At 48.8% G+C, this 23,796-nt stretch overlaps 9 protein-coding genes across 9 annotated transcripts; 3 read left to right on the top strand and 6 right to left on the bottom strand.

The window, feature by feature from the left end:
- Positions 1 to 5,802: 5,802 nt before the first annotated feature.
- Positions 5,803 to 6,968, top strand: BGZ61DRAFT_364462 (uncharacterized protein; the record flags this gene model as incomplete). The annotated part of the gene is made up of 3 exons (XM_046241522.1): positions 5,803 to 6,054; positions 6,116 to 6,603; positions 6,662 to 6,968. The coding sequence occupies 3 exons, from the start codon at positions 5,803 to 5,805 to the stop codon at positions 6,966 to 6,968; spliced, it is 1,047 nt and encodes a 348-aa protein (XP_046098422.1).
- A 1,211-nt stretch (positions 6,969 to 8,179) lies between these two features.
- Positions 8,180 to 8,840, bottom strand: BGZ61DRAFT_537773 (uncharacterized protein; the record flags this gene model as incomplete). Its single annotated transcript, XM_046254574.1, has 4 exons — positions 8,180 to 8,261; positions 8,311 to 8,396; positions 8,444 to 8,514; positions 8,681 to 8,840. 4 exons carry the CDS (start codon positions 8,838 to 8,840, stop codon positions 8,180 to 8,182), a joined length of 399 nt encoding a protein of 132 aa, XP_046098423.1.
- An 861-nt stretch (positions 8,841 to 9,701) lies between these two features.
- BGZ61DRAFT_321007 (uncharacterized protein) lies at positions 9,702 to 10,407 on the top strand (the record flags this gene model as incomplete). Its single annotated transcript, XM_046238934.1, has 2 exons — positions 9,702 to 10,043; positions 10,102 to 10,407. Coding segments are annotated over 2 exons (648 nt in total), but the record flags the coding sequence as incomplete, so codon positions are not given.
- A 1,147-nt stretch (positions 10,408 to 11,554) lies between these two features.
- BGZ61DRAFT_557815 (uncharacterized protein) lies at positions 11,555 to 12,667 on the bottom strand (the record flags this gene model as incomplete). The annotated part of the gene is made up of 3 exons (XM_046255697.1): positions 12,384 to 12,667; positions 11,808 to 12,335; positions 11,555 to 11,746 (listed from the first exon to the last, which is right to left on the bottom strand). The coding sequence occupies exons 1-3, from the start codon at positions 12,444 to 12,446 to the stop codon at positions 11,555 to 11,557; spliced, it is 783 nt and encodes a 260-aa protein (XP_046098425.1). The 5' UTR covers positions 12,447 to 12,667.
- A 1,477-nt stretch (positions 12,668 to 14,144) lies between these two features.
- Positions 14,145 to 14,886, bottom strand: BGZ61DRAFT_537776 (uncharacterized protein; the record flags this gene model as incomplete). Its single annotated transcript, XM_046254575.1, has 3 exons — positions 14,145 to 14,208; positions 14,275 to 14,517; positions 14,570 to 14,886. 3 exons carry the CDS (start codon positions 14,884 to 14,886, stop codon positions 14,145 to 14,147), a joined length of 624 nt encoding a protein of 207 aa, XP_046098426.1.
- A 960-nt stretch (positions 14,887 to 15,846) lies between these two features.
- Positions 15,847 to 16,541, bottom strand: BGZ61DRAFT_483514 (Nitroreductase-like protein; the record flags this gene model as incomplete). The annotated part of the gene is made up of 2 exons (XM_046249504.1): positions 15,847 to 16,170; positions 16,230 to 16,541. 2 exons carry the CDS (start codon positions 16,539 to 16,541, stop codon positions 15,847 to 15,849), a joined length of 636 nt encoding a protein of 211 aa, XP_046098427.1.
- A 1,079-nt stretch (positions 16,542 to 17,620) lies between these two features.
- Positions 17,621 to 18,919, bottom strand: BGZ61DRAFT_498130 (voltage-dependent anion channel; the record flags this gene model as incomplete). Its single annotated transcript, XM_046251244.1, has 4 exons — positions 17,621 to 17,782; positions 17,860 to 18,445; positions 18,516 to 18,583; positions 18,635 to 18,919. The coding sequence occupies 4 exons, from the start codon at positions 18,917 to 18,919 to the stop codon at positions 17,621 to 17,623; spliced, it is 1,101 nt and encodes a 366-aa protein (XP_046098428.1).
- Positions 18,920 to 20,726: 1,807 nt separating this feature from the next.
- Positions 20,727 to 22,208, top strand: BGZ61DRAFT_557826 (uncharacterized protein; the record flags this gene model as incomplete). Its single annotated transcript, XM_046255698.1, has 4 exons — positions 20,727 to 20,786; positions 20,845 to 21,078; positions 21,332 to 21,451; positions 21,504 to 22,208. 4 exons carry the CDS (start codon positions 20,727 to 20,729, stop codon positions 22,206 to 22,208), a joined length of 1,119 nt encoding a protein of 372 aa, XP_046098429.1.
- An 812-nt stretch (positions 22,209 to 23,020) lies between these two features.
- Positions 23,021 to 23,419, bottom strand: BGZ61DRAFT_537779 (killer toxin; the record flags this gene model as incomplete). Its single annotated transcript, XM_046254576.1, has 1 exon — positions 23,021 to 23,419. One exon carries the CDS (start codon positions 23,417 to 23,419, stop codon positions 23,021 to 23,023), a length of 399 nt encoding a protein of 132 aa, XP_046098430.1.
- Between the last annotated feature and the right edge of the window lie 377 nt (positions 23,420 to 23,796).

Raw genomic sequence — 23,796 nt, forward strand, 5'->3', positions numbered from 1 at the left:
AGGTCTGCTGATTTTCCATTGGCACTGAGCGAGGCGGTGCGAAGCGGAAAACTTTTTGGCAGGGATGGCCCAGGGCTCGCGGCAGACACTGTACGGGTACATGACGATCGTGTTGTTGTCGATTAAGCCGGCCATGGAGCCAGTATCATGCAGCGTCTGGTTTAGAGGGGGTCACAGCCATGTTCTAATGCGGCCGGTTTGGTCCACGGCAAGCAGCCGGAACTTGACGAGCTCGTAGTAGCTCCTCGACCTAATAGGCGGGCCCGGGGAAAACACGCTGGGATCTCGGGGCTCCAGCCTCCACCTTTAGGCTGATCTGGGGGTTATCTGGGGGAATGTGAACTGTGGGGGTTGGGGGTTGGAGTCTAGTTGATATCCCCATGTAAGAACCAAGAGCCGTTCTCATGTGGGACCACGTCTCTTTCGAGATAATCCAAGTCGAAATGCCGACTTGTCCAACGCTCCACCAACGTCTCGGAATTCGGGAGACGCGTCTCGCAGCTCGGCTCGGGGAGACTAGCGACAAGCCTCGACATCTCGACATGGTCCCCCGGCAGTGCCATGTAAGACGAGGCACTGTGCAACTGAGCTGTGGGGGAACAGGAAGCCGATGTGATTGATGGAACATTATATTCCGTCTCCCGCACCCCAATCCTCCCCAGACTCGGGGTTGGAGTCTAATTAGTGGGTTTAATTAAGCAACCGCCGGCCGAGGCTTGGCCGGAATGTTATTGGAGTTTTCTTGCCATTGTACGTCTCATTCACCAGCCAGATCGGAAAAGCAGCCTGTTTTTCCGCCATCCAGAAGCCTCTTTTTCGCACACGTCTTGGCCGGAAGTCTTGGCGTATATATACGACACGTACCACGCCTTCTCGCCGTTCTCGTAGCTGCTCGACGGGCCGTTCCACTGATTATTCAAACCGTGACGTTTTGAGAAAAAAGATATCCCACTAATAAATGCAAGGGAGTTAAGCTTATCAGGATTTTAAGCTTAAAAATTAGTAAAATTCGTGATAATTGCCACAGGGGATCTGGGATAGTGCATCTCGTCTTGGACAGTGTGATACGCGCGACCCCACCATTTTCGGCCCGCATTTCGCATCTTCCCCATCGCGACCCAGTTTACGGTCTAAGTCGGGGAACACAATGAACGATAAGCGGTACAACTGTCAATACAGCGTGACAACCTGCGAGCTCGGCGGCTTCCAAATTGCTCAAAAGCCGCATGTCCGCTATTTGACCGAAAAGTCCGCAACTTTGACCTGGCCCTCGTGCTGTCTCAGTGGCTGCTATTGCGGTTCCCACTGCGGTTCCGGCTTGGGATCTCACTTCTCTCTCCCCCTCATCTCCCTCCGGTCTCCAGGCCCCCAATGTGTGGCCGCCTGTTGGGGTAGCTCTGTTAGGTGTGAGGATTGCTTTCATTCTGTGGGGGTTAGTATAGGGTAAGTGGGATACTTGGGATTCAGGTCATATCACGGATCAGGCCGTTACGCCGAGCACGTAGATTACTATCTATAGCAGTTGGTCGATACAGAAGCCTAAGGCTGGTTGTTTTTAATTTCTAAAGAGAGTAGTAAAGTCCCTGATGCAGAAGATCGTCATGTGAAGAACTCTCATGTGTTAGTGCTTGGGGCGTCGCTTTTTTATTTGGTGGGGTAACCAGGATCTGGATAATGGCCACGTTCGTACATTATTAGAGGAACAGAAAAATTACTGTTTCCCTCTCTTTCTTCCTTGTTTCTTGGCCCTAGCTATAGAGCCACCTTACAACTAGGGAACATCCAATATCCTAGTTTGCAAAAATTGGGCGGGATCACCGCGTACTTGCAATTACTAGTGACTCGAGGCGGATCATCTCATAATCTGCGCCGGAGAAAACGTCGGCCGACCCGGCTGTCTCGTCCGGTGCCAGCCACACGCGCCACATTGAGGCTGTGCGTAATATGAACCAGTAACACATTTTCTCACAGCCTGGTTTACAAAAGTGCAGTTTTTACAACCTGAGTATGGAATCCCACCCGATAAAAGACAAAGGAAGAGAGGGTTTCCGTTCGTGGGGATAACTGAATATCCGGTGCTGCTGCGATCTGGCCATGAAGGTGTGAATAGACCTATACAGAATACAATAAACGGCGGGATTCACAAACAGGTTTAGTAATTGGGGATAGAAACATTCTGAAAATCAGGGTTATAACCTATTACTGATGGGACGACTCTGAATTCTAAATATTTCCAAACATCTTCAACTACCTACCATGTGAGTGTTCGTGCTCACGGCTCTAGAAGCTGTGTGCAAGCATGCTTAAAATGCTATTTTCGGGAGAAACCCCGTATGAGCGTAAGAATGAAAACCGAAAAGAACACTAAAGGGTTTCCGATTGTGCAACTGGATAATTTCTAGAGCTGCCAATCTCTATATCCGCCCCAATATTAACCCAGCTTGACACAGATTAGCCTAAGGCTTTAGACCGTTATACTCGCGACCTTCCATATAAGGTAGACGAAGTCGCCACCACGACCCTTGTCAATATCGTCGGTCTTGCTAACCCACCCAGCCGGGGGGGTGTTTTGCTCCTGGCTACGTCGCCATACGTAGACAGAGCTAACGAAACTATTTTACCAAGTTAGCCCTCGAGTACATTGAATATGATGGCACAATACTGACTCATTTGCTCTCGTATGATGGGATCACTGGAAATAACTGTAGAGACTGCCAGCGCCCTTAGAAAGGTCCTGATCGCGGTCTGCAAGAGGGCCATCAAGGTAGTCTCTCCAATGTGGTTGACCATCTCCTCTGCATTTGAGGCGTGGCGAAGGCGGAGCTAGACATACCTGAGTTTTGGTCAAAATGGATACCAGGATCTCGTACACCTTTACTCGCTTTCCATCCAACCCCTCATTCATGTTTGCAGATTTGCCACAGTTCACCCAGGGTATGCTGGGGCCTGTTGCTGTCATCTGTGTAGATGCCTTGTTACTGTTAGATGACTTTTCCTCGCGAGATGGCCATAAGGCTTACCTCAATTGCGGAGACAAAGTCAGTATGGTTGTTGCTTGGACCAGAAATGGTGAAGTGAAGATTGCGTCAAAAGTTGATTGTAGTCGGTGTATAACTGAACTCAAAAGTGGTTGTGAAGGACTTGAGCGCTTTGATGACTTTCAAAAGCAGAATCCGAGGGAATCGATGGCTCGACTTTATACCTTTAGTATGATACATGTCCTCCGTCGCAAATTTGTGATTCATATGCCATTTCTGCTCTCTTGCAGCAAACGTGCATGAAGCCTTGACCCAGCCAGCATATTGTTGTCTCGTGGCGTTCGCCGACACCGGTATAGTTCCACTCCGTTATACCCAGTCAATATTGGTATCGGAAGATCCTAGGATCCTAGTAATGTTTAAAAGAGTTGGCCGGTTATCTGTTGCGATGATTGTTCACTGGTTATAATGAATACGATGCTGTCAATTGGTTAGTAGAGTGCGTCAGGGACCACGCCGCATAGCCACGCCACATTGCGGTAAGAAGATTCTTTAGTGCCCAAATGTCTGAGTTGATTTCTGTTTATTTCAGGTAACGTTGACAATTTGCACGTATGTGCCGGGAAATGAAACATCGGTGGAATCGCTCGCGCAGCTTAAGCGGAGAAGACACTCGGCGATGTCAGCGGCCATCGTATGTCCATCGGGGTATGTGGAGATACAGAGCTGAAAAAATTGGAGGTCTTCCATTAGCTGCCAGGTGATAAAGAGGTGCGGGCCTGGTACAAAGAGCAGATTGATGGCCCTTGACCACTTCGAACTGAAGGGAAGCCCCGTGGGCTGAAAGACGGCCCTCAGGTCGGTGTGTTGCACAACTGAGCGAAAGTTGCATGTGTACTTGAGAAAAACAGGTGAAATTCAAGGCAATAGCCCCGACATACTGTAGGTATACGTAGCATCTACGTCGTTCCTCCCATGTACTGTCCTTTCCGATATACGAAATCATCACTTGCGACATTGGGAGCTAGAGCAAATGCTTGCACAGCTGGCGGGCTCCATCCTTCTGGCAACGGAGTGTTCCGTAGGTGGCTTCCTCGTCGCGCGAATATGGGCAAGCATACCGCTGAACAATCGATGATTGACTGAAACATGGTATGTCTCTGGGTGCATGCTCAGCAAGCCCCCTCCAAGCCTCACGGAAGAACCCATGCCAGAATCATGTCATGGAAACGCTATTGCACGCGGTAGCTGACTCAAACCGCGACTACAAACAGGGGATGGTCCCAAGAATGCGCTGTGGACGTATGAAGAAGGATCACACAGATGATGCACGGAAGCGCAAGCTTCTCAACAGTCGTGTATGAGGACGTCGGAGGTGTTGTTGAGCCGGGGGCCAATATAAGCGTAAGTGCTGAAGAGATTTCAATGAGCCCAAATGAATGAGGTATTGTGTGCAGTGGGATGGAACCTATCTCAATTCTTCCTGACAACATAGCTTCCATTCCCTGAGGGGAATCGGGTGGCCCGATCCTTGACCTCGTATCCTGGGTGGCGAGAATTGAAGTTATTCGCGCATTTCCCCACGAAAATTGAAGGTCATCGATGAGACCGGCAAGAGATTGACGCCATTGCAATCTACCGCGATGACATCGCTTGCATGAGGGTTGCATGTATGCACGCGCTACTACGAGGCGATGCTACGAGGCGATGGAACCATCGATCTTCGAGATTCGAGGAAACCCCAGATCACTGCACACTTGAAATCACCAGCAATCCAGAAATCACCCAGTCATTCTAGTACCGCTTAGTGACTTTAAACCCTTCCCTAAAGTAACCCAAGGAGGAGCCACTGGTTACGTGTACTTTTGTACATTAGACCAGACTACCGTACGCTCCTTAGCTAGGAACACACTTGTTATTTCAGCTACTGTACCCCTAGAATATTACCCGACGTAATCTGTGCCAAGTCCACCGTTGATAATTGGTACAAGATCTGTGACGCCTCTTGCTCAACCAGGCGTCCTGACCCCAGTAGCTCATGCGCCGCGTGTTATCCTTCTGACACGATCCTGACCTCGTGGGAAAAACGCGATCATCCACGTGCGGAATATCATGCAAAACAGGGACACCGACAATGTGGCTTGATCTAGACCTTCTAGTCCGCAACGCGCAATCTACTACCACGACTGTGGCGTAATGGGTTGGAAGCGACTTGACACCCTAGCCGAGGGCCAGTAGATGCGGGGTTAAGTTATAGAGATGTCGCCAGTGAGGCATCCAAAACTCTTCGATTGCCGCTGAAAGAGGAGTTGAAGTCCGGAACGGGCGCTCCTAGGGGAAGTCGTTTAATTGAAGTATCAAGCCCAAAGCTTCAGGGCCTGAATCTTATGCCCTCGATGCTTTCTTAGCCGTCGGAACGGAAAGGGACCGCAACCGTTACACGCGCCACGAGTCATGTCTGGGGCATTCCCCGGACTCGCTCCAATATCCTGCAACGCCACTGAGGGGATAGCGCAAGATAGCGGAACTTTGAATTTTCAGCTTCTCTCTAGCAGCCAATTGAACCTGGGAACCTGAATCGCACCCTTGCTCCCCATCTAACAATGGTTCGGCTCAGAGCCGTGACAGCCCAGGACTGCCCAGGAGAACCCCTTGATTTACATGGGGAAACCCAGTTGCATGCGGATGGCTGCTCCATAAAGCCCACAACTCTGCCGATCCTCACGGGATTGTACCCTTTGCCCTCCGTAGATCGTCTTACCTGCATGCTCGCTCGAACAGAGACCCGGCACTACCCTCGGATATTCTCAAAACTCGGCCGAAAATGTCGTCGACTACTGAGCCGTCGGTCTTCTTCGAGGTCAGCTGGTCCATTCTCAGCATGATCTGCATGGGCAATGTTCTTTTCGGCTGCGTCGTGTGCGGAATTACGAGCTTTAGCCTCCTCGCTCTCGTCCCCATCATCTCGTCTGCGGGAGGCTCCATCGCATGTGGCCTCTGCTTCTACATCTACTACCAGGACAACCCTGAGGCGAATCGAGCAGTGGCATCGGTGTTTGGGGATATATTCTGGCTGGTATGTCGGTCTTCTAACTCGTGGAACCTTGCTTTGCTAATCTTGGTTGCCGGTACCACAGATCCAAGAAGCCGGTTTGCTCTTCTACAGTTATATGATACTGCAGCGCGTTCTTCGAGGTATTCGCTGGCGCGTCTTCGCCGGCTTATTCTGGGTCCTTCTCCTCGGTGTCGTTGTCACGCGGGGTGTCATCGCCGTATATCGCGTCCGATCGATACTCGACGACGACTTCGCCCTGCAAGTCGTCATCAACTATCTCCATATTAGCTACTTCAGTTTGATGGCGATTCTTGAGTGCATCAGCGCCTATTTCCTCATCGCCGTCTTTACATCCGCAAGAGACACTTCTTTCCAAGCTGCAATGAAGCTCGGCCTCTTCCGCTATCTCACACGGAGCACTGAAGTTCGGGTTGCCATCCTGGCAGTGCAGGGCATCTTGCGGGCCATCACACATTCGTTCCAAACTCCCGGCCAGAAGGCATCTAACATCGCCAGCCAGCTGGACCGCTTTTTGTACACCATCTTTTGTCTCTACCCAGTTCTTTTGTTGTGAGTCCCATCAACGTCACCCCTGCATCCTTCGTGATTGTTGCTAATATGTCTTTAGTATTGACTTACTCGCTTCGAAACTCCGCTTCACCAATTCACCAAACGGTTCATCATCCTATGGCAATGGTGGTACGGGTAGTCGAACGAAACAATTCTCGTCAGCGAGAAGGGAAAACTACTCTATGGGGAGATCCCAGCACGTAATTGAGGTGCATGGAGGGAAGACGATGATGGATAAGAATGGGTCGCAGGAGCAGATTATCCCAGGCAATTCCTCACAGACGGGGACTTCTGAGATTGATCTTGAGGACATGGATACCAGGGGAAATGTTATCAAGAAAACGGTTGAGTTTAAAGTAGTATAGAGAGACAGTGTGTGTGTTTAGTAACTCCGAGTAATAAATAATAATATTAAAATATAATAGATAATAAACAAGTTCTATTACAACCGCACCGTCAATGTCGGCTGGTCCGTGGCCTTGTTCGTTGCCGAAGCAAGGACCTTTGGGCTAGAGTAGTTCACAGCTCCGTTGATGAGCAGACCCTTGATGACAGCGACGCAGGTGTGCTGCTTCTGTGTTCTTACAGTGCTTATCTGGGGAGAGCTCTATAGTAACAAGATTCACTGTTCAGGTCAGGCTCATCCTTCTCTCTGGGGAATTTGCACATCATGCACTTTTTTGACCAAACGCGGCGAGGTTGGGATATTTGAAATTGGTGAGATTCCGCAAATAGTGCATCAAGAATATCGTATCGGCGAAAAATGGTGAGTCGAAGCTGGCTCACGAATCCACTTCTTCGTTGTGGTTTGCAACGTGTGTAAACAAGCGGGGCAAAGAGCACATAAGAGAAAAAAAAATACAACGTCATCTCATGAGATGGGAGTGAGAAGGCTGTCTTGAGGCAACTCAAGGAAAAATGGCGGAGATAGAAGGTCCAGATGCTAGCATTCTGTCTCTTTGAGAGAAGCATATGACCGACCGTTCTGCACTCGAGCGAAGTCAGTGGCGCAGTATAAGAGAGTTGCCTCATGTTCCGTATAAGTAGCAACTATTTTGCTCCACCCCAATGTATTTACGAGCTAATAGCAACCTCTGATATCGAAAGGGCAGATCTCATAGGAATAGGTCATATGAAATCGGCTATCAGGAGCTCTGAACTCCCTGTACGAGAGCTGTCAGCATCTAACAACCCCTTAGCTGAGGCATCACATAATAGATAGAGTTAGGTCCCAAGGCTGCTCATTGGATTGGAAGAAATAAAGGACTTATGAGTTTTATCCAAGAGATACATATCAGAGTTGGGCTGGGGCATGTTGGGCCTCAGCCTTGAAAGTCTCCAAAACCTTTGAACCTGCCGTGCAAACCATGCGGTAGGAGCTCTTGTAAGGGCAGCTGAGGTGTATGGGGTTCAAGTAAGGACAGCATAGCTAGTATAATATGGAAAACCGGCCGCAGATTCTCTTTTCTCTATGACGTGGGACCTTTCAGAAATCCCACCTTCATATCGCCCGAGGCTTGAGCTTTGGAAAGTCTCTTAATATTCTCTCAATTGCTACCTCGAAAGCATGGTCCTTTTACAATTTGCCAATGATAGCCCTGCTGTCATAAGCCTCTGGCCAACGTTTCAAGTTTTGGAGGTCGTCATACACGGTCGATCTTTCATCCGTTAGCTCTGGGTACCTATACTAAAGTCTCGCTGTACCACCTTGGAAGTGGTGACACCTCATCTATAGCCTGTGCGATAGCTTTCTTCTGGAATTCCGGAGCTGTGCATTCTGCAACGAGAATGAACTGCGTCCATCAGTCGCAAAGTTTCCAGGCCATGGCTGGGTACATACCCAAGTACCCATCACGACACTGCCAGCGCCTGCAGTCATTAGTCCAGGACTCTTCAGTTTGACCATCTCAACTGGCCTAATGTAAGTGCCGCCGCAACTTTGCGTCCGCCAGAAACGCTACCTGCCGCAAGAAGCGCAACCTTTCGGCCGGGAAACCCAACATCCAGCCCCCGGGGACAATGCCTTTGGAAACATTAACCCGTCGGGTCTCACAATATCACCAACTAGCCCACTCACCTAGATCTTCGGTATTGGAGACTTGAGCGGCCAAGGTACCGTTGGAGGCACGGAATATTGGCACACTGATGATAACAGGACTCTGAGTGGTTGGGAACACGCGTTCAACAAGCTTCCCTTCTTCAAATCTCCCTTCGCGTAGCCTCCCGATGTGCTCCATGATCACTGTCTACCGGCTATAGCGTCGTCACCTGCAATTCTCAAGGAGTGGGGGGCGATTGAAATCGACCGCACATCATGTCGCATACATTTTGCTACGGAGAACGTAGCCTACAATGTTTGATACCCCGGATGAGGCTGTGGCGTGTCAGCCCTGGAAGCTACAATTTATCTCGTAAACAAGTGCTGAATTTACTATGGTTACACTAAAATATTATATCATACTTGATCCTATTACGTCTAATGTATTCGGAACAAATCCACTCTCCGGAGAGATATTAATCAGCATTCGGCGATAGACGCGTTGACATGTTAATGCAGGCGGTGAAATGTAGTGACGTGATGTGGTATTTCCTCCTCCCCAACGCCACGATAAGTCATCACCCTCTGGTGGAGCTGAGCGGGTCGAACTCCAACCGGTAGTTCACAAGGAATTAAAGACTCTGTGCCACTGAGTCACTTGAGCGATGCTCTGTAAGCCGAGTTCCGAGTAGCTTTGGGAGCTCGCTATCTTTGAGCGTGGTCACATATATCGGGACATCGGATTTCAACGGCTATTACGGCAGTGAAGCTTTTCCGTTCTACATGTCAGCGTCCATCGCCACCGGCAGATTCTAGCCGCTTACCTCGCACTGGCTTAGCCCCAGGCCTAAGTTTTCCTTTGCTTAGGTCAATACCCAGCTAGAGTATTATTAATCCCCCTTTGTAATGCTGGCGCAAATGTCCGTTCTATTCGAATCGTTGTGATGACAAAGTGCTTGGGTTTTGCTGCAGATAAATACCCCGTTGTGTTGTTAGGGTCCGTCCTGATTCTACATCCCGCTCAGTCTCTATCCCGAAAATTGTCACACCAAGTATCACCATGACTGCAAATAGAACCATCGTCGTCATCGGCGCCGGCCCTGGCATTGGACGAAGCGTCACCAGTTTGTTTGCTTCGAACCGGTACAACAAGATTGCTCTCTTGGCCAGACGGGACGAGCAGCTGCAACTCGAGAAAGCTGCGGTGGAAGCGGCGGTCAGACATCCCGTTACGGTCAAGACATATGTGGTGGACGTCTCGGACGGCGATGCCCTGGTCAGCGCAATGGACAGGATCGACGCCGATCTTGGCCAGCCAGAGGTCATCTTCTACAACGCGGCTCGCGTTCTCTTCTCCAATTTTTTCGAGCACCCAGTAGAGGAGATTGAGTATGACTTCAAGGTACGGGATGTCGTGGACGTATTGAACATAGACCTCAGACTTAGCTGATAACAACCAGATTACCGTTACATCGCTGTATCAGCTTGCTGGTCGAGAGATCCCCAGGCTCGTAGAGCTGGCTAAATCGGACCCAACATCGCGACCAGGCTTTATTGTCACAAGCTCCCTGCTGCCAAAGGAGCCTGAGCCGGATCTGTTCGCACTCTCGCTCACCAAAGGAGCCCAGTGGAACCTGGTCAAGTCGCTCCAAAAGAAGTTCGGTCCGCATGGAGTGCACATCGGCGTAATCATCGTTGGTGGTTTTGTTTCACCCGAGGAACACAACCGCAACCCGGACAACATCGCGAAGAAGACTTGGGAGTGGTTCTCGCTGCCGTTTGACAAACGATCGTTTGAGGTTGAGATTCTCTAGAGAGAAAGAGAGAAGAAAACAAAATAGAAAGCACCATAATAGTAACGGAGTCGCTGTTCTTATTCCATGTCGATGGCATGATGGGCTCGTTGCAATGTGAGAATAGGAGCCACAGCTGAAAGGGCCTCAATACCCGTCCCATGAGTGGATTCTTGGGATCGTCATCGACCGTCCGTCACAATTCTGAAAATCTAGGCTATCCGCCTTGACTTGGTTTTTTGTCCGACCTGTGTATATTACAATTTTCTTTGCTTGCTAATCGCCTACATTACCAAAGCAATTGCGAGGTCAGTCCAATTGTCTCATGTCAGAAGCCAATGGTGGCACGAGCTTGATACAATTGTCCGCCTCTGATCCATAAGTAGCACAAGAGGAGCGAGAGTTTACTCCATAAGGGTGAGGGAATCAACTCATGCTTACTCGATGAAAGCGCAAGAAGGGTCCCCAGACCCCTGCAGTCTGTAAAGGAGCTTACACCGGTAGCCCTTCTGCTATGAGATTAATGCTTTGAAAGATGAACAAGGAGGGAAAGAAGCGGAGGAGGATATTCAAGCCTGAGAAATCTTCCTTCTGATTAGCCTAAACGCGTGCCCTGGACCTCCTGGTAGCGAGGGGCGTGTCCACAACGAAGTGGGCGTGGCAAGGATTCTAACGGGTACGCACGGATCCACAAACGTCACTCCTGTAAGCGTCTCGTATTTGACCGATTATTGATACCCAATGGAGTAATTAAGCCGAGTATACGGAGCATTCAAAAGTTCGTCTCAAGCCAAAACCGTCACATCCCTTCATCTTCGTCGGTTACCTGGGGTATGTGTATGGAAAGACCTCTCTCGCCCGGCATCCGCTATGCTCTCATCGCTTCAGGAGCAGTACTGGTGTGTCTGGTCGCTTCCCCTCGTGGGAGTATTGCCGTAATTTTAATACTCAACTAATACAAGCCCAGCACGGCCAGGCTGGTTGAATTTGGAGACTTAATCGTCACAATAATGAGAGAATCAGTCCGTATTCCAGTGTATTATCAGTAACCAAATAAACATGAATATAGGTACTATACTAGAATTACTAGATCAAGCGTAAATATTTTGCCGATATTATCCTAGGCAAAAGGCAGCTGTTGCGGCTTGGACTGGAAATCGCAGCCCGCAAACCTCCACCAACTTTTGTGTGTATTCATACACAGCCACTGTAGTACCAGTAAGAACAGCCGAGGGACCGGTGGGAAGTTTTTCCAAACGCCTCCCTCAAACGTCTTGTCATGGAAAATAATCGCCAGTGGAAAAATTTCATTCTAAGATCCACTGCATTAGTCCGTGTTTAGAATGTTGCAGTGCTAGGAAAAATATGCCTACCCGATATCGTGCGTCCTTCATAGCCTTACTTGTCATTTCGCTCATTTTCTTTTGGAACCAATCTCCCCAATCAACTTTGTTTTCATACTTCTCTAGGGCAAGAAGTGTGTCGATCTCATTCTCCAAGTGAGTCCTCAGCGCCGGCATGAACCCATCAATAATGCTTCGAAGTTTCATGCCATCCAACGTCTCTTCTTCTTTCTTGACTTTCTCGAGAAAGTCGAAGTAGGTTTTCAAGCCCTCATCGAACTGTTTGTGCTCACCAACATTGGCGTTCATCAAGTCAGGTGCTTCTGTCAGCTCGTTAATTGCGGGGAAGATGTCTGTCTCTTCTAAGTCGTGATGCTCATGGACCATTTTACCCCATGCATAGGCAAAATTGGCAAAGTCTTGCCTGTCTTGGATAGTGCCCTGACTTGCAACGTTGTTGCATTGAAGATACACGGCGTTGATGCCGCGAATGAGGGCATTGTGAACCAGTGTCATTTCTGCAGCCAGCTTCCTGGCTCCAGTTGCGGGTTTTTTGAGCTGCACATCTTAGCAAAGCGACAAGTCTAAGATAACTCCATGACAAACCGAGTCTCCAGATCTGGAGCTGCTAATAAGTGTAAACGGACCGTCGACCCAAGGCTTCGACATGGCAATGATTTGAGCTGGGGCTTACTGTATCAACAAGATTTGAAAGAGATGAAAAACAGCTTGAAACCCTGAAGCAAGACTTCTCTCTGTTTATATGCTCTGCCAACCACTTGGATTTAGTTCTCGCTTACGTATGGAAGCCGTTTCCCTTATTGGGCATTAACAGGGATTGTAGACACTCCGTAAGCAGAGATTATGACAACAAACCGGTTTACGCTTGGCCAAAAAAGGAGCTCGACAAACTCCTCTGGGGCTTGTATTTTCTCGCTTTGCTGGTCATCCCAACAATCTTCAGTCCCCTATTCATAGCTCACCTCCGTATTATCCAAAAGCTTTCCATCGCTCTAGTATCAACTGCGTCGCTATAGTTTCTGCCATGCTGTCCTCCCTGTTTCCTGAGACTCGGCCGGCGATTGAGTCGAGACTTGCCACCAACGAGTGGCGTCGCTATCTGGCGGTGTGGGAGAAGCGCGTCCCTTCAATAAGGGGGAGCCCGTGTACTCATCATTGATATTAAATTAGCCTGTGCCATTAGACAGGCTTGTTATTTGCTAAGGGCCTCACGTGCGAGTGCTTCATCGGCGAATTGATCCTTTCCTGCTAACCTGCATGAGACCTAAACTAGGGTGCTGCAACTAGCAGGGAATGGTGTAGGATTTCAGTCCCTACAAATGACCACACTCATACACCTCGGGCAAGTGCCGGCCATGCTCGCGCGGCTAGGTCTCCTCAACAGCAGAGAGATCATAGGTGGAGTATTGTTTCCACGTCAAGGGTCTTGTCCCTTGTTTGAGCCGGTGTTTCTGGGATGACTCAAAACCCTGTATGATGGTTCTCAATTTTCAGCTGAAGCTAATCCCCCTCCGATTCTGTGCTAATCATCTTCTACCCTTGACTGGGGCCCGGGTATGCATACTAATGAACCTTTGGTAGACTTAAACTGGCCTTAATTCCAAGGGACGTGGTGATTTGCTGCCGCCTCCCTTACCATACTGATTCCATTTGTTCCTACTGATCGCGCCGTTGTCTGCCCTGAGTCGGACTCGTGGCGTCGGCCGGACCGACGATAGTTCTTGTGGATGAAGCAGGCATGATGACTTCGATATGTGAGATGAATGAGAAGATGATGTGTGAAGGAGAGAAAGAATCAGGGCTCAGCTTCTTGAGCCGACTACAGCTTATATATTCATACAGGTTTTAACTTTTTCAAGTTGAAAAGCTTGATATTTGGTTATTGTGGTAGCATTGGGTAACAAATGCTTGAATTGTGGATAAAACTGTGTTTTTTTGACCTTATGCCGGCAACTTGCTCACCTTGAGGGAGCAGACAGAAGGTAGATTAGTCTGCCCTGAGTCTACTTCTTACGGTCTGCTCTTTCGTTCTATTGACCCTTTCAAGGCCTGGAACCTAGTTGGGACTCATTTGTGGACAACGAAGAATCGTGATGTGGGGTCTCTGGGGTTTTACCGGTGAATTGTATTATGCCAAACTGTAATTTATATGAAAAACGGGGCAACTCGGCGAGTTGTACGAAATAAACTGGTGGGATACGGAAGACGCAATTAAATTTCAACCCCCAACTGTGAACCAGGAAACAGAATTTCCCAGAGCTACTTCGAAAAATGTCTATAGTCGGTTTGAGATATACCTTCACAATATACCAAGGTTTATTAGGCTGAATTTATCCTCTTGATCCTTTAAAAGCTGAGCGTGCAAGATGAGTAACCCTCTGTGCCTCCTTGGAGGACACACCAGCCTGGCCTGGAAATTAACTGGTCAGTATACACATTCAAGTATAGGAATGGGACCAATAGCAGATTATCTTACTTTCCATCAAGCACAAAGCTAGGGAAATGAGCGGTCATTCCACCATCACCGTCAGTGCAGAAGTTCACGCCTCCACCGATAGGCAACGGTCTCTTGCAGGAGACCTCGGTGTACTTCAGGCCGTAAATAGCATGGCCGGGGCGACCCAGGAAGGCTGCGCACACCCAATCTTTATCATCTTTCGTAGCCGCACCAGCGATGACGTTGCCATTTTGGTCGGTAAGTCGAGGCACAAAGCATGACCTTGAAGGAGTATTAGCAGGACCCTGGTTTATAGTGATGGGGATTTGCGAACTCGAAAGCGCAGCCAACAGAGGGCCCCGCTGCAGCACACTTCTGGAGCTGGCCACTGTTGATCTCGAAGGTGTACATCATGGGAACAATGACTATCCCGGAGGCGGGATCAGAATTGGTAGTAGTAGTAGCAACTCTAGTGGTAGTGCTGCTCTCGAAAGGAAGGGGAAAACGAGTCGTGGTAGTTGTTGGCTCGGGAGTTGTGTTCTTGTTCGCGTCGACGTCTCGGTTCGCGAACCGAGGACGTAGATTCGGGACGCCGGCTTGGACTCCAGAAAGAAGCAGTGCTGCTGCCGCTAGCCCCTTGAAGAGCAGCATGTTCAGTAATGGATGAAGGTAATGAGAAAATAAAGGAGCTTTACAAAAGCGATTGTCAACGAACAAACACAGGACGCGAGACAAAAGGTAGGTTCTAGCCTAGGAACCGGAACGAAGTCGGCTTGAGGAGAGACAAGATGAGAGCAGAGAAGCTGTATGATATTTTACATGGCCTCCAACATATCAACGCGTCGACTTGGAGAGTGGGGTGCAGTACGAAGGAGAATAAATCACCGCTTCGTATAACGGCGGTTCTTTCCATCACTCGCGTTAGTGCTTAGCATTAATTTCCCGGCCGCTCTAAACAGTTTGATAAAGCTCGGGAAATGTGCCTTTGACCTGGATTTGCCGCTAACCAGAGACCAAAGTGCTAAATGACAAAGAACTTGAATAACTCTATTAGGATATACCTAGGTGTCGAAATACTGATATCTGGTAAGTGGATAAGCCCTAGTTTGAGACTCCACCTGTATTGCATTGGTAATCTTCCTCGAAACGACGCCAAAGAAGGTCCAACCAGATTTGGAAACAAAATTCGGAGGATATTCTCAAGCTAAAAGTGGAGGTGGAGATATTATGGAGCAAACTGCTGGTGATAACTAGCTCACCCATGGACCCATGGACCCATGGATCTCTCCCCGCACTACCTGCTCTACACTAATACATGGATAGGCTTCATTCTGCATAGCTACACCGCATCTTCTGTTTTACGCAACGTCTACAAGCGGGCATTTCTCTGTCACCTCAAATCTTTCGCCTCTTACATCTGAGATTTGCCTACTAGTAAGACTCGCACCCCGTCTATAACGTATCAATTAGCTGAAGGACGATGGCACACGCAACACTTCGAGAATGTCAAGCCTATTTCTATCAGGTGGTCCTAAAAACACATAATTTCCATGGGTGATATTCTAGTTGTAAAGCTCATCCGCCATTCTATGTGTTGGGCGATCATCCAATCTATTTGACGACGACCAAAGTCTCACTGAAGGGCAACTTTTCGGGAACCTCAGGGTGTGGCTGAGCCTCCTCGCCGAAGTTCATGTTGGCTTTGAGGGAGTAGTCGTCCGGCACTTGAAGGAACTTCTTCAGGGCAGCCTCGACAGGCGGGATGGCCCCCATGTGCTGCAGGTTGGCGCCGAAGCCCTCCAGCTCAAGAGCCGTCCAAACGAGGATCTGCGCCATGCCGCTGGCATGATCGGCAAACTGGTTGAACATATGAGCAGCTGCCTGATGGGTACCTTGGGCTTCCTTGATGGCCGCTCCGCTGTCCCAGAACAGGACCTGTTGCACCGTATCTGATTAGCCTCCGATCATGCAGTTAAGAATAAAGAGGCACATACCGAGCCGTAGCCATTCTTGAAACCTTGGAAGCGAGGGCCCATGGCCTCCCAGACACCAGGGCCAGCAGCCTTGAGCACAGGCTCAGCGTGCTCAATGACTACATCCCAAAGCTGCTTGTGCTTTTCGCCGAGGACGAGGGTGATGCGACCGGGCTGTGTGTTGTATGAAGAAGGAGTGAAGGAGAGAACTTGGGTGATGATCTCCTGGATACGGCTGTCTGGCACGGGGGACGTGTCTTTAAGGCCATAAACCGTACGGCGGTGCTTGGCGGCTTCGAGCCATTGGGCAGCGGTGACAGTTGAGGGCGACATGGTACTGGTGAAGATTGGTGAAGGGGAGAGACAATGGATGGTACAGTTTCTTTTGAATTTGAAAGAGAAGGTTTGGAATGAATGTTCTCATGTAAAGAGAGCAGTAGCTCATATTTATTGATGGTCAACTCCAGTGCTCCCCATCCCTATGGCTGTGTAAAAGGGACCTGATAATCTCAAACAGCCTAGTTTTCATGCAAACAGACTAGACTGGATTTGTGGTGTTGCATACTTCCAACTGTATCGGTAGAGACAGGGATGGGATCTGTGGTCGAGGATCGCGCGATGCCACACTTCGCGCGCGGGTGTCCTTTTGGGATCAGTGCTGATGCATGTGGAATACACATTGTCAAGCATCATTGACTCGCCTGGGCGCACCTTGTTTCCATTTCAAGTTAGCATTTTGGTTAGCTAAGTAGGGTTCGCTTCCGACGGATCCGAGTCTAACCCCCTCCTGGGATCAAGGATCGTCATTACCGCGCGGTAAGGGTGGAGTCGGCGGTATCATTGCTAATACGTTACAAGTGGCAGGCGCCTGTAACGCTTATAAATGTCAAATGGGCGGTCTGTAAGGAGAGCAAGAAGGAGAGAGGTTCTTTGGGCAGTGCTCAGCTATGGGGTCGGTTGTAACAACATAAAGCTATCGAGATTGGGGATGTTGAAGGTGACGAAGGTCCGAGAGGATAAGAAGCACGACACTGCAAAAGGTCATCTCGGCCGCCAAGAATGCAGAGGTCAGTCAGAGAGGCTTCAGAGCGCCTCAAGGCCGCAGCTAAAGTCGAGGGCCCGGGATGTCAAGCAGCCAGCCAAGCTACCCTAGTTTAACAACTCACTAGCAGCGGTACCCAGGGAGGGGCACCTTGCACAGGACAGTTGCTGATAAAGCTGCCGACGACATTATATACCTCATAATAAACTTCTATTTGTGTCGTAAGGGATAATTCCCACCCAATCATGTATATACAGCCCCGTCGGAGTATGCATTCGTTCTCCTTTTCCATGTTTCTACATATTATCTCTATCTCGCTTTCCATGTATCAAAAGATGATCAGCACAGCACAAGCAATATATCAGACTGATTATACATTATCCCCACTGCTTTCATTTTCTTTTGGTGGTCGATTTTTCAACTCCTGCCAGAAATTGAAATCCGGAGCAACAAAAATCTGACCGTTGGCAATATTCCGAATCGTGTATATGGAGACCATCATCCAAAGCAAAGTCACGATGACTGAAAAGACCTAAAATCTCACACATTAGCATTATTTCACAAAATTTCTCATCACAAAAAGGAGTGAAAGAGAGCGTGACGACTTACGGTCCCTAAAACTTTGAAGAATGTTGACGGCATTTCTTCTCCAAAAGATAGCGTAGCGCTGGCCCAGACGCCAAGAGGGAATGTACATCCCCACCAGCCAAGATTGAAAGGCACTTTGCCACGGGTAATACCTGCCAGAGCAAAGAATAGCCATACAAGCCCATACGCCCACATAATGAGACCAGCTATCCAGCCAAACACATAGAGAATATCCCCGGAATGGGTGTCTGCTCCTCCCAATGTGTTCGTCTTTGTGAATATCATCAACGCGACCTTTCCAAACTGCATGATCGCGAATGCTCCTTGGCCTAGCGTTCCAACGGGGATGAATGCTGAAACGATGACTTCTCGAGGCGGCAAGTTGTGCATCAAGAGACGGTGCAGGTAGATAACCAGGTACGACATGGAGAGCGGGATTGACGTGCCCCAGAGAATATAGGAGACCACGAGAGTCCAAAGAGCATGCTGTTCATTGACGAGGACTGAGCTCACAACTCCGCCTACACCAGACGCAACGATAACGGAAGCGATTGGTAAAAGCCAAGCTGCATTAGCTGCTTGAAGTTTCGTGTCATGAAGATGAATCCTGATGAGAGAGTTAGTTGAGGAGGGCTCAGAGCTAAAGCTTAGCAAGAGCGTATTGAAGGGAAACGAACATCGCGAAAGGTACCAAGTAGCATATTGCAATAGCCATGACAGAATCTATCCACCACAATGTCCATGCCTGTGAAAAGTCAGCGAAAAGAACGCTATTGAGTTTTCCGCCCCTACTGACCAGAGTGATCGCCCAGTGGCCCCATGCTGGTACACAGACCAGAACAATCATTTCGATAATGGTGGCAAGGCCCATAGGGAATGCCCCTAAGAAAAGGGGGACCACAGGGTGGCGAACCATTGCAGTCCAGAGTCCAGGGTAGGTGAAGTATCGTAAAACCGAGATGAAAGAGAATATCGTGAAAACGAGCACATTTAATGCAAAAATAATCACGGAAATCCAATACAGCCAGGTCCCATTGTAGGGGATATTGTGAAGGAGGATCGAAACAATGCCGGTACCCATGTTGACAGTGAACCACCTGCGATTGCTTTAGTATGTCTAATTTTGGAACTGGAGCCGAACCGAGAGAGTGCTCAGATACATCTGGGAACCAACCATCCAGATCTAAAGCGCGCCCCAGTTGCGTTTCCGGATTCGCTGAGAAATGAAGACTTACGCTGGAGTAAAAGTCCGAACAACAATCCACGCGCTCTTTTCTTGCCCCAGTGATTTTTGTTCCTCTTGAACAGCAGGTTCGGCATGCAGAACCCCAACTGCTGGGGGGGAAGAGACATCTTCTGGCGAGGCTGTAGAAGCGGTGGAAGACATGAATGAAGCAGCAGGCCCGGGACCGGACGGGCCCTGAAAGTCCGTTCCGTCGGTAGAAATGGAGGAGACTGTGCCTCCAGCAACAGGACTTCTCCCGGCACTGTCCATTAGAAAGGTCGGAGGACCAAACGTGTGAGTGGGGATCAAGAATGCCGCCTCTTCCAATGGGAATTAAGACGGGAGTAATGCTGACAGTGATAACTATCCGAGATGGAGACAGTCTGCTTCGAGATTGGAGACACTCATCTTTTAAACTGTCGTGTTCCAAGTGACAGGATTTTGAGATTACCAATGGTGAAGTGCAAGGTCGGATATGCCGTCGGCCTGGTCAGCCCAAGCATCATTTTGCCATTCACGAAAGGCGCGGATCCGCAGACCCTTCAACAACTGAGGCCAAGGGCCGTCGGGATTTGAACTGTGTATGACCAATGGGAAACACTCCCAGTCACCGGTCAAATCCCGAACTCCACCGCCACTGCGACGCCGAAGTACACCTCGACCAGTCAGCAAAGGGGATTTTATACGGCAATAATGCTGATTAAATCATGAAGTGTCGTGTTCCGTTTTTTTTTGGGTTCAGATCACCTACGTCATGTTCCTGTACATCAGATGCAATATTGCAACACACTCTTTAATTTGCAGTTGGATTTTGACCCTTGTATCACGAAGCCTCTGATAGATCGATATACTCACCTTAGTCACGTAACAGTTTCTTTACAACGTCAGCTCAACTTTGACAACGCGGATCTGCTACCGTCCACACAGCCACAGTTTTGCCACCAGACGTTTCTACGGTCAAAGTCTATGGTGGATACCGCTGCGAGAGAGCTAACCAGGCCCAGCAACATAGTATTAGCGTTAATCATTCTGACATGGGGAGAAACGTCGGTTAGAACTGTGAACCCTACAAGTACGAGAAATACAAGTCATAGTGGATGCGTGAGTCAGTACCTTAAAGACCCTAATATCCTGTGTAACTTATAGCCGAGGCACAGGGAGACCTTTTGGAGTAACGGACTAGAGCCTACTCCTTCTTCTCTGTACCACAAGACTACGGTTATTGTGCAAAATTTGATAATCGCAAAGTAAAGGCTGCACCTAGAACGTCTTTATATATTTGCTTTGAACGCCATGAGGGTCTTGAGACAACCTTGCCATTCTTGGCGCTGTCGAATGTGTTCATGCAAAACATGTCCCCGCAGTGACTGATCAGTACGCAGAACGGGACTTTGGATGCCTTGTATCACGCCAATGCGGTCAATACGTCCCTACTTGTTAGCTCGGAGCGGCCGGCCCCTGTTGGGGACTTGGAGGCGAAATCAACGATTTTCACACCTCATTCTCACCCGACACAGCCTCTAACTGGCTTACAAATAGGGCGGCCAGTCCTCCGACACCGGCTTGGAAAAAAGCGAATAATCCTGCTTAAAAGGGATAGCTCCTCTTCCCCTGCCGATTCTGGATCATCACAGGAGGGCATGCGCCTGAACCACTAAATGCAATGGTCGGGGTACCTGGGAAGTTCAAAGGTTGCGAGACGTGCCGGAAGCGGAGACTCAGGGTCAGTCATTGTCGTCAACGTGATGCAAGATTACGTCTAGGGGCTAATAACGAAACAGTGCAGCAACGAAAGGCCCTTTTGCAAGAAATGCATTGCCCGCGGAAGACATTGTGAAGGCTATGATAGGGCCCGAGTTTTCATCACAGGGACGCCAGAAGAACAGGGGAAAGTTCTCCATTGTGGGAAGAGAGGGAGGCTCGAAGCTCACGGACAACTGACACCGTCGGGTATCGCAAGTTCCGAGTCCCACCAAACTCCATCTCCACCTAGTCATCAGGATGGAAATCTTCCTGTAAGCTTGATGCATACTAGATCGTCGTCACGAAACGCAGGGCTAGCTGCAGTTCCAGAGCATTACACCCCACACGGTTTGAGCCCATCCCTGTTATCGAGCAATGTCGGCTTGCGCTTGGATGTGCAATGCTTTGCCCGACTGCAATACGCCAGACACCAAGCTCCCACGGCCAACGGTTGTGAAACGCTTTACTTTGAGGTTTGACATAATCCTCTAGCCAAGGTTAATGCTGTTGCTCATCTGTTTGCAGTATGGCATACCACCAAGAACTTTGGAGTCGATAACGAGTGTGGTTCAACTGTTGGGCCCAGCCTCCTTCAGCCAATTTCCAAACTACCAGTTTTTCGTCAATGCCTTTCGGCCACTGGAAGTCAGTTTCATTCATCAGACTTTTGGAAATAAGTGCTAAGTCATGAAACCAGGTTGGCAATGCTATAATTGAGAGGCGGGAAACTTTCCTTTCGGCTCCAGAATGGAGCTGTCTGCCTTGGACGTTCCATGAGAAAGACTACGTTGACCGGCTCATTGATTTGATGATATTACTCACGCCACTCCTGACGCAGATACACAGGATCGTGCATCGACAGGCGACACCAAAGCGACGAACGTCCGCCGAATCATTGATACGCAGTCTCTCCTCGTTAGAAGAACGTCTCGCCCAGTGGCACCAAGAGTTCATAGAACAAGAAGGCCCACCGTCTCGAACACATCAGCCGATTTCTTATTCGTTTAAAGATAGTCGAACCGGTGTTGCATTTCTGTATTATTGGTTTGCGCAACTCGCCATCTGCCACAGGATCGAAACCCTACGCGGGGTTATATCTCAGCCATTGCCCCACGAGAACCCACCACTTGACAAGGAAACTTACACGTTTCAAATGCAGACTGCCGGTGAGCTAGCTACAGAAATATGTCATGGCCTTGGTTCGTTGTTCAACACTCTGCAACCCGAGATTTTGATTGCGCCTTTGGAAGCCGCGATGCGGTGCTTTCGATGTATCCAAATGACGGCTCAGCATGTTCCGGAGGAGGTCGTGTGGCTGGAGTCGATTCATAAACAGCTTATGAACACTCAAGAGACCCTTCCATATATTGTGCGGAGAGAAGGATGGGTTAAAATTGCTTAGCTATGCGGAGAGGCCCCAGCCACGATGGTTATTTATTCCTTTATTATATGACACTAGTATTAAGACTTGGTTATATTTCAAGATGCACCGTCCCTACCTCCTTCATTTCATGTTGGATTTGAAGGGCGACCTGACCCATGGATGCCGAGATATAAAACACCAGCATACTAGTATACATACCTCGACAAGGGAACCTAATACTTGAATATACTGCATTTTCGTTATGTATGCCACGGTTGCCAAGGGCCATGTTTGGGTTTCAAGCTCATTCTTTTCTATCTGCCGGAATCCCGAATAGCCTTACTGCAAACAGCAAGATTGAAGATAGAAGGGTTGAACTGAAGCTTAAGGCAAATATCAGTGTGCAACAACCCTACTGCCAAGCTACTGTCTTTTATGGTACTGGGTGTAGCACTCCGTATCTGTCTCTATTATTTTTAACTACTTGTGGCTTTGATCTATCTCACAATATTGAGCAAAAAAGCATTGTGCATCGTTAGGATTGAAATGCAATCAATTTAATTGTTCGTGCTCTTCCAGACATCTTCAACGGAATGCAGTCTAAACCGACACCCAAAGCTCAACAGTGAGTATCTCTCTGCCTCTGATATTTCCCACCGAGAGAGTTAAATGGTCTTTAAGAGAGAATCAAGGATAACAGGTGTGAAAAACGTCCATTTAGTAGCTAGACTTCGATTGTCTTTGTTTGCTCAAGCTTGAAGTACCCTACTCCAAGAGACAATAGAAGTACAAAGACAAAAACACCCTCTTAGACTGTCCGAGAACAGACAAGCCAGACACCACATCCTCCTTTAACAGATACCATTGCAATTCGTCTTGGAGACGAAGTTAACGGTAAGCATTCCGTGATGACTGATATCGTTATCACTAGGATAAAAGGCGGGAACGCTGCCGCATTTGGCGCATCCATGGTTAACCAGCTCCTGAAGCAATCTCTTGATCTCTCTGCCAGGGAGGCCACCAGTGTTCTGGAGGAATGCACAGAATCCCGATCCACTCAAGCTTTTCCAGCAAGCAATGTGTTGTCCGTTTTGGTACCATCGATCGTTGTTAAGGCCCTGCGCGTACCCGAGGAGATCGGTCAATTTGAATCCGACATTGGCGCAGTTGCTGCTGCCGTGGCAGTTAATGCCCTCGGCCGAGATGCCAAGGGCCAAAGCAGCCACTGAAAGAAGACTGGTAACATGCATTCTGCGCAACATTCGTCAGCGTGTGGGTTTATAGAGATCGGGGTTTCTCATACCTGAAGGGATAGAACAAGCCTGGGAGAATGTTGTCAAGTCGAGGGTAGATGATCGCAAATCCTGGAGGTCTTTATATGAGACAGAGAGTGCGGTGATAGAGAGGGAGGTGATGTGGTTTCTTTACGAGCTTAGAGGGACGAACAAGATTACTTATACTTAAGACTGACAGGTCCTAAGGCCGACACGCGCATATTGATGTGTTGTTCTATAGACTGCCAATCGCTCATACGAAGCGATAAATGTAACCCGAATTAGATATCCCAGCTTCGATCCTCACGTTAGCTACTTTCAGAACCACGCTTTCTTCTCACCACATTAGATAT

Source organism: Ilyonectria robusta, assembly GCF_021365365.1.
Source record: "Ilyonectria robusta strain PMI_751 chromosome Unknown BGZ61scaffold_25, whole genome shotgun sequence".
NCBI lineage: Eukaryota > Fungi > Ascomycota > Sordariomycetes > Hypocreales > Nectriaceae > Ilyonectria > Ilyonectria robusta.